The following is a 19,432-nucleotide window of genomic DNA, read 5'->3' on the forward strand; positions in this document are numbered from 1 at the left end:
AAACTAAAACACGGTACCACTTTTTAAAAAAATGCACCTTTAAGAAAGATTCGTTGCATATGAAGACTAATACATGCATATATAGAAGAGTTCTGAACATGAGAGAGCATATTGCATCACAAGGAGACCTTTTACATATGCATGATAACTTTCTCATTCTTCAAAAGAGTATTGCATTCCATTGAAGATACATCCATTTATATGAAGACTAATAGCATATCCTTGAAGTTATATACACCCTCTAGAAAATGAACATCCAAGAAGATTCATTGCAAATGCTAACTGATTACATACATATATGAAAGAGTTCTGTACATGATGGGAGCCTATTGCATCATAGGCAGACCTTTTACATATGCATGGTAACTTTCTCATTCTCTGGAAGAGTATTGCATTCCATTGAAGATGCTTGCATCTATATGAAGACCAATTGCATATCCTTGAAGTCATATGTGCTTGCTAAAAAATACACATTTAAGGAAGATCTATTGCATTTGTGGACTGATTACATGCATATATGGAATTGTTCTACACATGAAGGGAGACTATTACATCACAAGGAGGCCTTTACATATGCAAGGATACTTGTATATGTTGTTGAAGATGATTGCATAAAGGGGGGAAGGTATATGTGTAACATCTCAAAAATTATTTCTTAAATTAATTAAGCTAATAAAAGATAAATATGTAAATTTAAGTATAAATGGGTTTAAGGATAGTTAGAGATAGCTATTGAGTTTGGTTTTAGCATTTAGATTGGGTTCAACAGTGAATTAGGCCACCCAAGCTCAAATTGTAGAGAAAAAATTGGATTTTGGCCTATTACATTATGTTGCAGTGTAAAAATTTATGTTGCAACATAATTTTTAAAATCAATCTTTTTAAAAATGTGAAAGCAATTCAAAAATAGAGGAAAACACTAAAAAACAAAGAAGGGGGTGACAGAGAGTGTATTTCTTTTGCTAAGGCATCAACTTTCGAGCATTTTAGAACTTGATTTCACCTAGTTTAGTCTTCCTTATCTCTTTTTCTTCTCTCTATACATTTTAAAAGTGAGATTTGAGGTTGGGAGATGATGATTTTCTGACCTAGGGATATGAGTCCAAACCCATTAGTCTAAATAAGACTAATGAGAGTTATTTTGAGTTGTCTAAACCTAGCTTTGATGAGTTTGAGCATCTTTGAGCTTAGGCTCATTAGTATGAATGAAATTATGCTTTAAAGTACCATAAATGTTGGTACATGAGGTAGATGATTGCCATTGATGTTGATTAAGGATGGTGTTAGTGTTAGTAAGAGTTAGTGAGAGTTAATAAACCTAATATGGTAATTAAACTCAAGAGTTGAGAATTTTGAGTGATTAAAGTGTTTAAATTTGAGAGTTAAAAGTGAGTAATTTGTGATATTGGTGATGATTTTGGGTTGTTGGATAATATATTAGTGATTATTTAAGTTATTGAGAGCTAAATGAAGTTAATGAGAGTTAAGGAGTTCATTGGATATGAGGTTGATCTTGTAGTTGGGAATTTTGGTTATTAAAGTATGAAATTAGATGTTGGAAGTGGTGATTTTGATGATTATTAGTGATAGGTGTTAATGTTAAATTATAAACTAATCCCATAAAGCACCAGTGAGCTTGAATTTAGCTTGTAAAAGTAAGTTATAATTGAGGGATAACCTTTGACCTCTCAAAAGTTTGAGGTAACCAAGAAAAATTTAGTTTATACATTTATTTATTAATTAATTATAACTATTTATCATTGAATAGAAAATATGAGTATGTTTTTTTAATATATGAAAGAATAAAAATTGTGGCACAAAGTTAATATTTAATGGTTTTTTTGTGAAAAAAATTTGATTGTGTGAAATTATTTCTTATGCTTTGTTTAAACATGATTTGAAGAAAAACATGAATTTGAGAAGTGATGAAATTGTGATGGGAGTATAAAAGAGTATGAGAACAATGAGTATGATACGTGTATGCTATATAAAGAACTTGATGAATAATTGCATATATTATATATTAGCCATGATTTCATTGCATGATCATATAAGATGAGGGTTTCGCCTATAAAGAAAGGAGTAGATATTGGAAATCCACTTAGTAAGACCGCTATTCGGAGCTCGATGACTTGTCTCTTTATTTTATTATCCCACTTGTTCTTTGAGGGATTGTCCTACTTGATTATCGAGGGACTCGAATCTAACTAGTCTTCATTGGTTCATGAGAAAGTTAGATTAGAGATAGAACATCCTATGGTTGTTAGTATTATGAGAAACCGTGACTCAAAAGTGAGTATAATAGCCTTGGCCAAGAAGCTCCTCACAAGTAGAAGGCTTGGGCAATTCGATGACAAGGACGAATTCCACTAAACAGCCACATATTTCATGTCGGAGGTATCAAGAGGGTATAAAGTTGGTATTGATCATGCATATCATTATATGGCCACATGATTGTTATTTTTGTGATCTTGCACATTTTATAAAGGTTACATGGTTGTAAGTGTTATGATTCTTGCATGCTAAATAATCTAATATCATATGGTTGTTAGTTTTGTGACTATATGAATTGGGTGATTTAAGATGTGAATAAGTTTCATTTGAAAATGACATTTGCATCACTATAATTAATTAACATACATTTGTATAGGTTTGATTAACCTTGATTATTAAGGGATTTTACTTACCCCTCTATTTAATATTTTACAGGCATTAGTTCCGAGCAAGACAAAGGAAAAACACCAGAGGCTTAGGAATTCGATTTCCTACTATAGGCCTCTCGTAATTTTAGTTACATATGTATAATTAATTGATATTGCCAATCAGGATGCTCATATTTTGTTATACTTGCACCATTGAATATTGAGTATTGAAATATTTATTTTGGACCCTAATGCATATGGTATCTTTTAGTTAAAATATTTGAGCAAAGCCAAAATACTTGTATAAGTAAGGAGTGAGTATATTTGTGAATGATGATGATTTTGATGTGAAATTACATGATTTGGCCCCCTTGTATTTTTATGATCGAGGGGTTGAATAGTGAAAATATGATATATATGTTGTTTAATTGTTGTGGTGTATTGCATGAGTCCATTATAGCTTATTGAGTATGGTCTAAAAGTTAGTGTGGGATTTTGGCACTTGGATTAAGTTTTGCATACTATAGTTATGTTTTGAAAGCATAAATGAATGAGTTTGCATTTTTGTGTCAACTTTTGATTGGCAAATGATTTGAATGTGAAACTAGTGTCATTAGTTAGAGTTCGGAGAAAACTTTCTGTAAACACCTAGATTGCCTCAATCGGATATTGAATGGAGATTTAGTGTACATTCAAAGTTTGGCAAGAAAATTTGCCATGACAGCTTGTTGCTGTTATGGGTTCTGTAGTTTACGCCACCACAGTATGACATTTTATGTTGTAGCATATTTTGTCAAAATTTTTATTTTTACTCTTTTAACCCTAATTTAATATTATCTTACTTGGTATGATGTCCATGTTTTCGTATATAGGTTTTGCTCTGATTTTAATTTATAAAATAATTTTATAGCATTTGAAGTTTTGAAAACTTGGAATCTCGTTTATGTAAATTACAAACTTGATAATTTACTTGAGTTAGTCTTGTGATTACCTCAATTTTAAAGTTAATTGTGAATTAGTGAGAGAGACTTTACAATATGTATTTTTGTGAAGAATGTTGTATATAATGAAAGACACATTGCATCTCATATATGGTCTTTGTGACATAATTTTTTAGGATATCATGTTATAAACTCAAATAAAGGAAGGACTTGAAGTTTTTTTCCATGCAAATCATAAGAGATATTATGAAAAATGAGGGTCATGAATGTTACAAAATCTCTGTAAACTAATTTTTCAGAATATGTGGAAGGGATATCATGAAAAAAGAGGATCACAAATGTTATAGAGCCTATTTAAGGATATGTGAAATTGATATCATGGAAAATGAGGGTCCTGAATGTTACAGAGCCTATTTGAGCCAATTTTTTTAGAATATGTGTATGGATATCATGAAATTTTTCAGGATATATGAAATTGATATCATGAAAAGTGAGGGTCCCGAATGTTATAAAGCTTATTTGAGCCAATTTTTTCAAAATATGTGGAATGGATATCATGAAAAATGAGGGTTTCAAATATTACATAATCTCTATTAGCTAATTTTTATTCAAGATTTATGGAAAGGATATCATGAAAAATGAGAATGCTGAATATTATAGAGCTTCTCTTAGCTCAATTTTCAAGACATATAGAATGGATATTTAAATAAATGAAGAGTGTGTTGTGAGAAAATTTTGTAACATATTACGTTTTTCATGAAAAATGATTGTTATATTCTAAAAAATAGTTATGATTGTCAGACACAACTACATTGTAACTAAAATATTAATACCATTCATCCATATCGACAATACAACACCAATATTGTTGCCATTTATAATCATTACAAGTGTATCATTTTTCATGAAAAATCATTTCATATCCTAAAAATTTATGTAATATGACAAATATACTCATCCAAATTTAGAACAATTTAATGAAATGGCAATAGAACATCATCATGGAGCTTTTTTTTTTCCCATTGAATATTGAATCTATTAGAAGTGTACATCATGATTTTTAAAGTTAAGAGCATCTATACAAAAACGTCCCTACTACTTTTTTTTAAAAAAATGTCATTTTTACAAAATGCCATCTATCTACCTACATATAAACATCTTAATCTAGATTGACTTCTTTGGAATTTTGAGTTGAATTACGTACTAGATATTGTACTAAAATTTATTCTTGTCATTGTTTACCAATAATCAAACCATGTCTACAAAAACATTATATTAAGCATGGGTCATAAGAGTCAGCTGCTAGAACTATAAGTCTTAAAACAAGCGATATTCGTTGAGCCAAGAACACCCCCAACAATATGCATACCAATCAATATTTGCGGTGCTCTCATAACAATTTCCAATGCTAATTTTAAACCATAATTTCATACTTTTAGTACTCTCTAACCCATTAGCAATAAATTTGAAATTCAATAGTAGAAATTTTTTTTTTAGATTTCAAGCATAAATGAAAACCAATTCATATGAAAACTACTATGAATAGAACTTATAAGCATTAAGAAATCCATCTCTCTAATTTGATAAGGGAAAAATAATGTGTATCCACTTTTGACCTATTCCATTCTTTTATTTATGAACAAAATAGTTTTGTTCAAAGAAAGCATCGAACTAAAGGTGAACTAAGCTCCCAAGCTATAGCTAGTTTGAAAATATTGTTTGCACTTGATAAACAAAAAGCAGCTCAGGCCTTCACTTCCTCGTTTTCTAGTTTTGTAAAAGTCATGAAAAAGTTTAATGTCAATGGATCATATGCTTTGGTAAGTCATTAGAAATTATGTAGTGTTTATATCCATATCTTTTTCTAGTAATTTGTGTTTCCTAACATCAATTCTAATCCACATTATAAAAAATCTTATCAATTATTTATGGTGCATCACTCATCCTACAAAACAAAATTATCACTTGCAAAGAATCCAATTTGAATTAATAAAGTAATTTCCTTTCGTTGGCCAAACAGAAATGTAGTGCAATCAATTCAATCAATTCATATTGAATTTAAATATGATTGCATATACTAGTTAAGACATAGATAAAAACCTCACCTAACTTACTATGAGAATCTTTGACCATGGGCAAATCCCTGTCTTTTTAGATGCCTTTGACATTTTGCCAAGTTTCTTTGTATCAATAGACAAAACATCATCTTAACTCATGCTTAACTACTTTTTGTTAGATAGATAAAGGTTTCCATTGCATTTTGGATTGACTCTAGCCTTGATTGGCATATATCAAGAAGTTCTATAGGAATTGATGGAATGCCCCATAAAAGGAGGGAGACACTTAAATCATGCCAATAACTAACATTTAAAAAGAGTTTTCTGTAGACACTTAAATCACCTCATTCAGACATCGGATGGAGAAATGAGGCATGTCAGTAGATGCTGTAAATCTATGCAATGTGCCCTAGTGCATGGCACAAAGGGAGATGTGTTGTGGTGCCCAAGGAACAAGCTACAACACATCCCCTATTTTTCGCAAGGTTATCTTGTCTCTCTACAAAAATGCAATGTTTCAAACTTGTCGATATCCCATGCTTTTGTGTTACATTATACTATGATTTTCATTTACAAAATGATATTTTTGAATTTCTTTAAATTTAAAAACTTAGTATCCCATTTGTACAAATAATTCAAATTTGATAATCTAATTGGGTTAGTCCTATGATTATCCTAGTCATTGCTATTAATTGTAGAACAATAAGGGCGAACTTATAAGTAACGTCCTTGAAGTTCCTCTTCATCCATTCTGGAATCACTCATTTCATTTATTATAATTTCAGCCAAAAAAAAAAAAACTACAACATACCTTGGTAAATAATGAAAAACCAGTAATCAGGTTTTTTACATGTTGTAATTCGTTTTGATTTACTTGATAGTTTATATCTTATCAAGTATTCCATTTCATTTCCTGTGTTTAGTCTTCAAGCATGATACCAAATGCCGTGAGTGAAGTATAATATAATTGTTTGACAATGGTTATCTTATTTTGTGTTTAGGGTTTTTTAAATGTGAATGTTATTTCTCCCTTAGCCAGGAGTGATAGTTATGTTTATTTCAAGCTATTTATTTCGAGTGTTTTTAATTTTTCAATTAATGATATGGATGGTAGATGAGCTTGTGAGCAACGACATTAGCATATGTTATGTTAAATGGCTTGATTTTGACATGGGGGCCTTTGAAAAGGTTTCAGAGACTGAGTGGGAAATATCAACATATCTAATTGAAGAAATTATTTCTTATTTGTGGCATGTTTAACCCCTGCAGAAGTGGATAAACTAACCCCAACCCCTAAACGCCTGTTCATTGGATGGTAGTACATTAGAATATTGTTACTGCTAGTTTGAAGATTTGAATGTCGATTTATTTCAAAACATGTACGGTTTGATTTTGGTACAGATGGGTGTTGATTTTTTTAATTTGGCAGAGATGATAACTCATAAAACAAAATGAATATTTATTAAGAATCCCTTTCCAATAGTTTGATTTGATAGAAGCAATATGCAGAGCGGGAGCGATACGAGTCAATTTCAAATGACATAGGATTAGATTTTTTTTAATGTTTATACTGGATACGTTCCTTATTTTTCTGTGTTAGAATTATTTTTTATCAGATTGGTAGTTTGTCAGGATTTTGAAATTTACAATTTGACCGAATCATGTAATTTTTTTCTTGGAGTTCCAAAATAGGGAAGAATTCCAAGTGGTGGCTGACCCATTTTGGAGGCATTTTGGACTCTTTCTCACTAGCTGTTTGTTATGATTTCGTTCGAAGGAGATTACATACACTATGCTGCATTAAGTTATTCGATAGTTGTCTTTTTGTATCTATACAGGAAGATGGTGAGAAGACTAGCAAGTTGATAACGCTGGCATGTATTTCTTACATCTTCAAGTATACATAATGATGGATTCAACTGTGAATGCGATATGCATACATGTCCAAGGCATTTTCTTTCATTATGTTTTTTCTCTCTTTTGCTATTCATTATGAGGGGGTTTGGAGAATGAAGTGGTTACTTTCAGTAGTCTTTTTCAGTTAACAATGGCAAATGATTTTGAAGCAGCTTTCTTCCAAAGGTTGGAAGGATTTCAACCTTGTGAAGTCTAAAAATTAAAGCCAGGCACTCATATATTTGCTGTTTATGGTCTGCATAATTTCTGTATCATTTCCTTTTTGCTTACTCAGGCTTTTTATTCATGTAAAACCACTTGCACTTTGCACTGATTGAAGTTGATATTATCGAGAGATTACTTCTCCAAGATTGCTACCTACACAATTTGAGGCTTTTTATGCAAGATCTTATGAGGATACCTCAAAAACTTAAGTACATTGAAGCTCAAATTCTTAGAAAGAGGAATGATTTGGGCCAGTTTGATTCAGAATATAGGAAGGTTATTTCTAGCTTTAGTTATTGGTGTTTCAAAGTATGTACTAAGGCACAGTGAATCATTTCTCTCAAACTTTTTTCTAGCATTGACTTGCCATCAAAAGGTGTCTAAAAGATATGCTCGAGAAAAACAATCAGCATGTTATTGTGTCCTTGCTACAGTTCCTATACAAGAGCCTCTCTATATATGCATGCATATTTAGCATTCATTTTACCATAAATTTTACCCATAGGTTAGTTGAAAACAAAATGGAAAGATTGTATTTGTTCTATTGAGTTGTGACTAAGCATTTTGATTCTAATTTTTGCTATCCCATTTACGTGGCATGGTGAGAGAGAAAAAATGCACCAATAGTCCAATGTTGAATCGGATAAACTATAATCTTCTTACCTAGGGGAAGAAGAAAGAAATAACTCCAACAGTGCAATGTTGGCCAAAAAAAACTCCAATAGTCCAGTGTACATTGAGTGGCTGACAGTTTTTTTTTTTTTTTTTTTTAGTGACTAAAAAAGATTATGGACTTTGGCATGACCCTCTATAGCCGTTTTGATCTTGTGCATGTGTCTATATGAGATTAATATCATGTGTTTATATCAACAGATATTTTTGGAAAATTTATACTACATTCATATCAGCAGATTTTGTTGACATGATTATCTTAGAATTTACTCATGTTGGATAACAATGTTCTCTAATGGTAATTTTACTTCACGATTTTTTTTTCTCTTTTGATTCTCTCCATCTTGATGTTCTTTCCTTCCAAATGCCAAAAATTAATAGAGGTGTAGATTAACCAAAGAGAAGCAAAATGTCAGGATCCCTGCAATCTTTGATGGCAGGTGAGAGCGTGAATTTGAACTCTTTAGATTTATATGGGATGAAAATACTACTTTTATTAAAATTGTGTATGTGATTTTGGTTTCTTCTTTGCGACCACTATATTATGATTATTAAAGATAGGGTGTAGGCACTGGGCTTCGTAAGAAACCGACTACAACATATGCTATTGAAGTATAAATCTGATCTTACCTGGCTCAACAATCTCTGCAATGGTGCTTCCATTCTAAGCCTTTCCAGTCAATTCTTCCCTTTACTAGCTATCCCCCTCTTTCTTCTTATGCAGAAATGTCATGGAGGTATCTACTAAAACGCTTTTTTATATTTTATTTTCCTGTACTATGAATTTCCCTTTTATGTCTTAATTTTTGGCATCTTCTCCCTTATCCAACTACCTGGATCTATGTTTTGAGTTTTTGGAAGTTTGTCAATCTACTTGTGTTGTTTTTCTCTGCTAGTTTGTTGTCGATGGATGAACCTGGATGAAAAAGGAGGAGATTTTTTTTTTTTTTTAGGAATTGCGTCTCAGGATGTTATTTTTTAATAGAGAAACCATTTTATGGGATTCAACTGTAATTGTGTTCTTATCATTATTGTCTTCTTTGCTATCCATTTTTCTAAACATCATTATTTGGTTTTATTTTCTTAAATTCGTTTTGTTGATATGAAATTGCATAGTTTTTGGTCATCTTATTTCGTAACAGGTGTAATATGATTGCATAATTGTTGGATATAAACTTCATTTTGTAAATTGTTGCTAGCAATTAGTAACAAGTTGGCCAGAAAAAGCGTCACTCTGATTGGTTAATCAACCTTAGTCATGTATTAATATTTATCTCTCATCGATTGATTTACCTAGTCCTACATGCCTATCTTTCCTTTATATTGTCTTGGAAATATTGTAATCAATTTTTTTGGCCAATTTTTATGGGAGCATTAAATTCAATTTCAAATTTTTCCAGAGCAAAAAGCCACCCATCATGGGAGCATTATTTTAAATAGTGTTATCAGATTTGATTTATCATCTTTAGCAATTCTTTCGTTAAAAAATATAAGATATTTTTTGAGAAATTGAATGTTAAAAAATATAAAGTATTTTTAATCTTTGGTGGTGTAATCATTGCCTTTTTTTTCAAAAGTACCCGTAATGATAATAAATTTATATTTATTATAGGGTGTTTAATAGGGATAAATATAAAAAAATAAAATTAGTTGGAAAGTAGATAACTATTTCATTACGAAATAAGATTTAATTAAAAATAGTTTATATTTTTTAACAGAGGGAGTATATCATATTTGGTTTCTCCTTCTGGTGCGATGTTTGTTGGGTAGGGGTTCAGAGCTTTTGATTATTAGTCCGTTCTGCATTACAATGATAACAAGTATTTTTATTGCCACAAACAGCCATAGAATTTTAGCATTTTGCTTAAGGTTTACTCCTATTATAATGAGAAAGGATGAAATTTCGGAAAAGAACTGTGCTGAATGCATGACAGCTGAAAGGGATATAATCAAATGTGTGCGTATGCTAATAAGAATCATTTCAAAAGCTCTGACAAAATTTATATGATCATATCCTAAAGAATTATCAAATCTCCTAGCCTACAAATGCAAGAAAAATATACTGGCAACTTTCCAAGTTTTAAAATGATTCTTTTTAATGTTCTTAAACCAATAAATTATGAAAATAACCAAATGTTTGTGTTTGCTAATAAGATCAGCTGTTGGCCCTTGCTTCTGCCACCTAATTTATATTTTCTCTGCATATTTGACAGCTCTTAATTTGTTTACATCCATTTTAATTTTTTTTTCATGTAGATGGTTTAGGAACCAAAGTCGATGAGGAAGAGATTGCTTTTTATAATAGCCTTATCGAAGCTCTTCTTTAAAGGGGCACAAAAGTGTTTTACCTTCACACTTTTTTTGAAGTCACAGCTACAATATTCATTAAGGATACCTTTTTGTAGTCCAAGTTTAGACTTAATCCCTAATTATCTTAAAGAACATTAATTGTTTTCTCCAGGCTTTTCTTCCTCTTCGATCCTATCATTTTGCAATCCTCTGTTTCTATAACTGGCATACAGCAAAGAATATTTTGAAATCAATGCGGACACTTGCTCTGCAAGTTTTGGTGATACAGTGAAGAACTTTCTATCAATGAGCCCCTTCAAACTGCTGTCAATGGGGATATTTTAACCAAAATACTTGCGTCCCTTTGTTATCCAACTCATATACTCTTTTCAGGTACTTGTTCTTTTAATTTTTTTGATAAACTTTCGGGTACTTATTCTAAAAGGGTTTGTAGATGTTGTTTTGTCTGTGATTGTTTTTGTAATAATTTTTATCTATTGTCATAGTTTCTTACTATTCAACCTTGCTGATATTGTATATTATCTCTATCTTTTTTTCAAGTAATTTTTAATTACTCATCTCTGATGCTAGTGAAGTGCTTTCTCTTGAAGATCACAAACCAAATTGGGGTTATTTTTGTTTTGTTCAAACAAAATAGAGATTGTATCTCAATTTGGATTTTGTAAAGGGGGATCATCCTTTCTTTCAGCTTTATCATCAAGGCCTTTTCAGGTACTTTTGGTTTTGGCCTTTAAAAAAAAAAAAAAAATACTGCATAGAGAGGAGGAGTAGTACTTGACTTTGTGGTTCTATTCTTCACTTCAACTTTCAGAGAGGATCTAGCACGCATATATGTTGCTGAAATTATATTGTTTCTGCAGATTCCCATCTCCATGCAAACAGAATAATGTACAGGGATCTAAAACCTGAAAATATCCTACTGGATGCTGATATCCATGTATACTCTCCTCCATACTTCATGTTTGGCTCTGCTTTAGACTTTAAATGATCTGGAGGTTTTTGTATTGATCAATTAGGTTATACAGGATTCATCATACTTTTAATCATTATGGATTTGTGGATGTGGTCTTTGTTTTCATGATGACACCCAACCTTAACTCATGCAGCTAATTTGTTCATATTAATGAAGCGTTTATGGCCCTCCTGCTATTTCTTTTTCAAGAATTTTGAAAGAAGAAATCCATGAGGCATGCTAAATAAATCCTCTTTGGGCTTTGAATATGGGTCTCTTAAATTTTCATTTCTAGACTCCTAAAATTCAGAAGCTTTGGATGATACTTACTCATCTTTTTGCATGGTTACATGTCATATTGTTATTCTTTTTTCTATTATAATGGAATGAAATTCTTGATAATTTATTATGATTGTTTGGTTCAAACTGGAATTAAGGATTCCCCCCCCCCCCGGTTGTCAGTTTTTGTCACGATTTTAATATTAACACTTGAATGTCTTTGATCTATTTATAATTTTCATAATTTTTAATGTGCGAAAAAAAAATTGTTTCTATTTTGTTGATAGATTTTAAGATAAATTGGCTCATTGGAGGAAAAAAATTCTTGTACCCAAAATACAAGAGGCTTGTCATTAATATATATACCAAGGGTTTATAATTAAAAATTTAAAAATTTATAAAAATTTTATTATTAATATATAATGATATATCATTAACAAATAAATAAACCAATCATATTGCAAAATATAATAAATATTGAGTTGTTTGCGTATTTTGATCCTATCACATGTACTATATCATTGCCCGTAGATTTTATCCTAATGTTAATATTACTCTCTCATTAATTAATTTTATTAATTTTTTTTTGGTTGGCTGATGGAATTTAATTTATTTTGTATTTTTAGTTATTTTAATTTACTTTAATCTTTCAACAGGAGCATTAATATTCGCAGTCTTCCAATGTTATCGAGGCCCACATTTAACTAATTCTTGATTATTATTTTTAATATTTTAGACCTTTTCACAAGATCTGCCGATGTAGTTGTATCTACCTATTGTATCAGTCTCACTATTAAGTTAGTGAGGTTGAACTTTTTTTTTTTTAAGGCAACTGAAGTTTTCTACTATGTTTAGAAGGCTGTTCTTCATCCAACAACTCCATTATTTGATTAGGAATATAATCACAAACTCTAAAACCTCAATGTGTACAGGCCTTGAGGCAAATTTTTATCCAATGTGACCATGACAGAGATGGTGCTCTTGATCATGCTGAACTACATAATTTATTTAATGTCATTTTAATATCATATTAGTTTCCTAATATTTAGTTTAATTTCATATTAAATTTATTTATTTTTTTTACATTTATATGGTCTCAAACCCGTGCAAATTGCAAGGGCATTTTAAAGACACGTGTTTGATTGAAGAAAATATTAGGAGGAGTAATTTTCTTATAATAAATGTGCATTTTAAAGACAACCACACAAGAATGTGCAATTAATATATTATGTCTTAGTGATAATATTATGCTCATATTAGCAACATATACCGTTTAATTCTCCCATTTAAGTTATAAGACATAATTATATACAATTTCTATGAAAAAAAATTGTACGATAATTTTTCTGAAAATATGCTATAAACATGAAATCAGAATAACAAATATATAATTAAGTTCAATATATTACAAATACAAAAAAGTACATAATTTTTCACGTTAATTTTTTTTAAAAATGAACCTTAATGTTCATGAGTTTATTTTATAAAGGAACATTAGTATTTTTGTTGAAATATTCTAAATGTTGACGTCTGAAATTCTTTATTCAATTGTCTTATATATAATCCGTGCCATTTATGGGAACCAATCTAATTACATAACTCAAAAGTCACAAGTTTAACAAAAAAATTTACAGCTTTAAAAAATTTACTTGGGCAGGCTTATATGATCCGCCATTGAGATATTAATCAGATTATACACCAGCATAATTTTTAGAGAAGCTAACAATTATATAATTTGGCTCGCTTATGATGCTCATAATATAAATAATGGTTATGAGATTATTTCTAGGCTTTTGCCTTGCTGTTATGTTCCCAGAAAAAAAAAAAAAAAAATCCCCACTAATGTATAATTTGCTCATGCATATCATGAACGGCAAGGTCGCGTGGCTGCAAATTAGTCACGTGGCTTCCATGGGAGCAGATGATTCTCTGTCTGCCATTGTTCCACTTGTCAACTTTTGAGTGGTCAGCGATCTTCTCATGCGAGACGAAATCTAGTGGACGATAAGGTATATATGGAACCCAGCCTTTTCTTGCACCATTTCTTCTCTTCAAATCTTATCTCTTTGACAATAATGGCCATTTCCAGTTCTGCAGACTGGTCTTTCGCTTCAACCACTAACTGCTGTAGAAGAAGAACCCACCAGCTTCTTCATACTCTTATACCCACTTCTCAATTCGCTTCCTTTTCCTCTATTCCTCACTCAAACCCTCGATTCTTCACTGTCAGGTTCTCAGACTCGCCCACTCCGATCTTGGAAGAAGAAGCATCTCAACCCAATGTTCCTGTAATCCAATTCGATGTGAAGTTTTCAGATGATGCGTTGCAGTACTCAAAGCCTTCTGGTGCTGAGAATCTGAATGAGTTCGTGTGTGGGTTGTTTGAAGATCCTCAAACGGAGGAACTTGGGTATGAATACTATCAAAGATTGAAAGAGAGGCCTGAGTTTAGGCCAGAGGCATCAACTTTAGAGCTTGTGATCAGGTATTTGTTGAGATTAAAGAAATGGAGCTCCGTTTTATCTGTTTGTGAAGACTTGAAGATTTATTCTGTGTTGCCTGATGTAGCTACATGTTCTAGATTGATTAGTAAATGCATAAGATCTAGAAAGTTCAGGATTTCTGAGGCATATCTTGATGTTTTCCAAGATTCTGAAAGTACTGAAGTTGCTGTTTCAGCTTTTGATTCTGCCATGAGAAGCTACAATAAGCTTCATATGCATAGGAGCACCGTTTTAGTCTTTGAAAGAATGAAATCCACCAAATTAGCTGTTTCAGATTATTCCAGATGCTATCTACACGTTATGGAGGCTTACATGAAACTTGGAGATAGTGACAAAGTGGTCCAGTTGTTTCAAGAACTTGAAAAAGAACAGTCATTAGTTACTTCAAAAAGATATTTATCTCTGATATATGGGATTTTATGTCAGTCATTGGGCCAATCAGGACGAGCATTCGAAGCTCTAAAGTACTTCAGGGACATGAATAAAAGAGGGGTTGTTAAAGATTCTATATATTCTACATTAATATGCTCCTTTGCGAGTTTGCGCGAGGTAGATGTAGCCGAGGAGCTTCTGAGAGAAGCAAAGAACAAAACAATGATAAAAGATCCAGAGGTGTACTTCAAGCTTGTGTTGATGCATGTTGAAGAAGGTTTAATGGAGAAGACTCTCGAAGTAGTTAAAACAATGGAGAATGCAGGTAATGCAGATGCTATACCTATTTTGATTCTTTAATTAATATGACTTTTGAATGTAATGTACATATATGCTGCAAGTTAATATGACTGAGTTTTTTTCTTAACAATATTTATGTTTTTGGAATCATCAACCTATATTTAAAAAAAAAATAGTCGTTTTATAAATTTATTATTTCTCTCAATTTGCGTGTAATTGTTTTACAATTGTATGTAGCCGTGCAGTAATTGTTCAACAGTGTCGTCTGTTCTTTTGATTAGAGACACAAATGTGATTTCTCTTGCATTGCATTCATTTTTCATTGAATGTCTTCCAAAACTGAACATTGTCAAGGGAAAGCAATATGTTAAAAGTATTGGCCGGTCAAAACATAACAGTGGAACAGTGAAAGATTTACTGAATAGTGAATAGCGAGGCTCACTCAACGTGAGGACCCAGCAATGAATTACTCAATCATATGTACGCGAGATGGTTACAACCGTACATACACGTCAGTGATTCTACAACCTTCTATAAGAAGGAAAAGAATAAAGAATGAAAATAAGAAAATGGTACAACAATCTAAATTACATCAGAGTGTTACAACTTGGGCTTATGAGCTGCAGAAGACTTGGGCTTTATTACTGTAGGCTTGACAAGGGTTACATTTCTGGACTGAGCACTGGTATTGCTATTGGGCTTGAATGATTTTAGAACTTTATCAAACAGAAGATACGCTCCTAAGCACACAAGTACTAGATTTCCCCCCCCCCCCTTTTTAATAGATTTCAAGGAATATGATGACTGTTTGCTTACCAAACTGATACAGCCCCGTTTGTACTTGCATTTGTTTTGTGCTTTCACTCACAAACCAAGCCCACCATCCTCATCAAAGTTACCCCATATTCCCCTTCTTCATGGTCCAAAAAAGACCCCCACAAAAATCAATTGTAGTCAATTTCTAGAAGATAAACCCAAAAACCAACCCTTCTTTTGATTGCTTGAAGGCATGTTACTTCTACAATGTTTTTTAGAACTGTGATTCCCTTCTTTGATTTCCTTGTTTCACGCTCCATATACTGAGACCAGAGCTAATGGTTCTGCATTGGTAGGTGTCAAGGTTACTGACTGTATACTATGTGCTATTATCAATGGCTTCAGCAAGAGGAGAGGATTTAGAGCCGCTATCAGTGTTTATGAGCAACTAGTTTCCAAGGGTCATGAACCAGGACAGGTCACCTATGCATCAATCATAAAAGCTTACTGTCGTCTTGGCCAATATACTGAAGCGGAGAAGGTTTTTTCAGAAATGGAGCAAAAGGGGTTTGATAAATGTATTGTGGCCTATTCAAGCATGGTTGTCATGTATGGAAGAACAGGGAAGCTAAGAGAAGCCACGAGGCTTGTGGCCAAGATGAAAGAAAGAGGGTGTAATCCAAATGTGTGGATCTACAATTCTTTGATAGACATGCATGGGAAGGCTAAGGATTTGAGGCAGGTTGAGAAGCTATGGAACGAAATGAAGCGAAGGAAAGTCGCTCCGGATAAGGTTACTTATACGAGCATCATTGTGGCATATAGCAAGGCAAGAGAGTTTGAAAAATGCATCAAGTTTTTCGAGGAGTACAGAATGAATGGTGGAGAGATTGATAGGGCCATGGCAGGCATGATGGTGATGGTTTTCTCAAAGGTTGGTCAAGTTGATGAACTCGTAAAACTATTAAGGGACATGAAGATGGAAGGAACAGGATTGGATGAAAGGTTGTATCAGTCTTCTTTGAAGGCTTTAACTGAAGCTGGAATGCAAGTACATGCCAGGTGGTTGCAAGAGAGATTCAAAGTAACATGAGGTTGGATTCCTGATTTCCTTCCAATAATTGAAAGATCCAATGAAGAGAAAGATGGACAGACTAGTGAGATCCACCTCTCAGGTAGGTCCCTACACTTTCTTTGTTCTATCTCTTGAATACTCCTTCCAATCACTAGAGGGGATCCAGATTCAGTCAAAAGTGAAGATGGAAACACAAGAAATTCTCTGGTATGTATAAATTGCAATGTCTACCTCCCTTGGGAGTTGAAGCTTCCAAATCAAACCATGTGTTTGAGCATCCCTTGTGATTTAAGTGTAAGTAAAGAGCCAGAAATTCTCTGGTTTTCTTGGCGTTGCTCAATGTATCTAGCTTTTCTTGACCAGCCTCATTGTGTCTGTCGTGTCTAAGCTACTTGTCTAGGTTGTTGTGTGTGTCTGTATGTATGTATGTATGTATGTATGTATATAGGAAATTGGGGCCTTTTGGTTAAATACCATCTCAACTTTTTTATTAGTTCAATTTGTGTTTGTGCTTGTAATTTTATTTTTTTTATTTTTTTGGTGACTTTTGTCTGTGTAATTTTGCAAATCACGTTGATTGGGTTGATTTTTTTTTTTAACTGAATTACTCCATGCCATTAAACATTTGTCGGCATGTAATTAAATTCTGTTACTATTGCTGGCCACAAATGGGGCGGAGGGAAGCCTCCTCTGTCTCTCCACTGAGGTAGACGAAAATTTGAATGGCCCAAATAAAATATTTTTTATTTTTATTTTAAATTTATATTGTTAGATAAAAAATATATAAAAATTGTAAAAAAATTAATTAATATACTTATCAATCTAACAATTCAGATTTAATATAGATAGTTCAAATTTAATATTAAAATTTTTTAATAAGTCTATTGTTGTGTTTAAAATATATTTACACTATACAAAATATATCTAAAAAGTCAATTTAAATTTTTAATATTAAATTTGAACCATATATATTAAATTTGAACTGTTAAATTAATAAGTATATTTATTAAAAAAATTTATATATTTTTTATTTTAAAAATATAAATTTAAAATAAAAATTAAAAACGTTTAATTTTAACAGTTCATATTTTCCTCTACCTCAATGGAGAGGCAAGGGGGCTTTCCTTAGTTGGGGGAAGCCGTCTCTGACATGTTGAATATGCAAAACTTATGCCATTATTCTTTGGTCAATTGTTGCAAGTTGCTATAGTACATAGAGTAATAGACATATGAATGAATGGATTATTGAATTTCACTCTAATTTATTCCTTTTGTAGAAATGATTTTGTTAGAAGAAATAAATATGAAACTAGAAATGGAAGTTTCAAAATGTTTTTTTTCCTTTGAAAGATTACTAGTAGACAGACATATTTGGACCTTGTAATGCAAATTTTATTGAGACCGATTAATTGTATTAACACACCATCTCTTGATCATTGAGATGGATTAGTCACATTAATTCCAACTACATACTTTCTATTGTTAAAATTTTATTGAAAAGATCATTGGAAGACAATCTCATTCCTAAGTAGATTATTTGATTGTTTTTCTTTCAAATGATTTACTTGGAATTCGGAACTAATTATATACAATGCCAATACTTTTATTCAAAACTTCTGAAATTAATTTGAAATTTTCTTTTCTTACAACTGGGCTAACATTAATAAGTTCAAATAAATCATTTGTAAAAATCAAGTAACATATTTGGAATGGGGAGTAAATAAATATCGGAGACAACCCCATCCCTAAGAAGATTACCTTGTTTTTTCAAATGATTTATCTAGAATTTACAACCTAATAATGCAATTTCAGTAGTATCATTCATAACTTATGGAATCAATTTGAGCTTTTGTTTCGAATAACTTTTTTGTTTTTCCTCATCAGGAAGGCTAGCCAAAGCTAGAGTAAAAGGTTACACCAAAAGCAGCAGCCAAGGGATCAGTGGGACAAACCGCCGCTATAGTCTAGCATTAGCAAATGTTCACATTCTTTAGGGGGATCATGAAGTAACATCAGCTCACTTGAAGAATTTTGAGCCATGTGAGCCAAAAAATCAATACAAACCATCACCTCACATGGGGCATAAAGAAGCTTGAGATTGCTATGGTTAGCAATCATCTCTTGTACTTTAGAAACATCCTCATAATAAGGCTGGGCAACATGAACTCCTCAATAGACATAGAGGATGGCATCGAGAGAATTAGAATAAAACTGTCGGTTCAAAATTCAAACTTAGGCTTAGTTGTACACCATATTTGATAGCTTTAATTTCTGCAATAGTAATTGGGAGATGGCCCAAATTGCAAATAAACCCTTTCAGCTACTCGCCTTTCGAGTTTCGCACTAAACTACCATAGGCTGAACAATTCTCAGATTTTGTTTCTAATAACTAAATTACTGAAATTGCATAAAATCAGTTGTGAATTTAAGGCAAACTACTCATGAAAATTA

The 19,432-nt window shown here is 32.0% G+C and overlaps 1 protein-coding gene across 3 annotated transcripts; it reads left to right on the forward strand.

Annotated features, from left to right (window-relative positions):
- Window positions 1-14,016: 14,016 nt before the first annotated feature.
- On the forward strand, window positions 14,017-19,416 carry LOC129322742 (pentatricopeptide repeat-containing protein At5g13770, chloroplastic). 3 transcript variants are annotated; one of them, XR_008596282.1, is made up of 3 exons: window positions 14,017-15,175; window positions 16,263-17,275; window positions 18,866-19,416. XR_008596282.1 is itself a non-coding variant. In XM_054969105.1 (2 exons), exons 1-2 carry the CDS (start codon window positions 14,050-14,052, stop codon window positions 16,997-16,999), a joined length of 1,863 nt encoding a protein of 620 aa, XP_054825080.1. In that variant the 5' UTR covers window positions 14,017-14,049; the 3' UTR covers window positions 17,000-17,480. The 3 variants fall into 3 exon arrangements, 1 of the variants encoding a protein (XP_054825080.1); XR_008596283.1 differs by having other exon boundaries at window positions 16,263-17,081; XM_054969105.1 differs by lacking the exon at window positions 18,866-19,416 and having other exon boundaries at window positions 16,263-17,480.
- Window positions 19,417-19,432: the final 16 nt, after the last annotated feature.

Source organism: Prosopis cineraria, unplaced genomic scaffold (assembly GCF_029017545.1).
Source record: "Prosopis cineraria cultivar Desert tree isolate PC_DT_omini unplaced genomic scaffold, ASM2901754v1 PC10, whole genome shotgun sequence".
Classification (NCBI taxonomy): Eukaryota; Viridiplantae; Streptophyta; class Magnoliopsida; order Fabales; family Fabaceae; genus Prosopis; species Prosopis cineraria.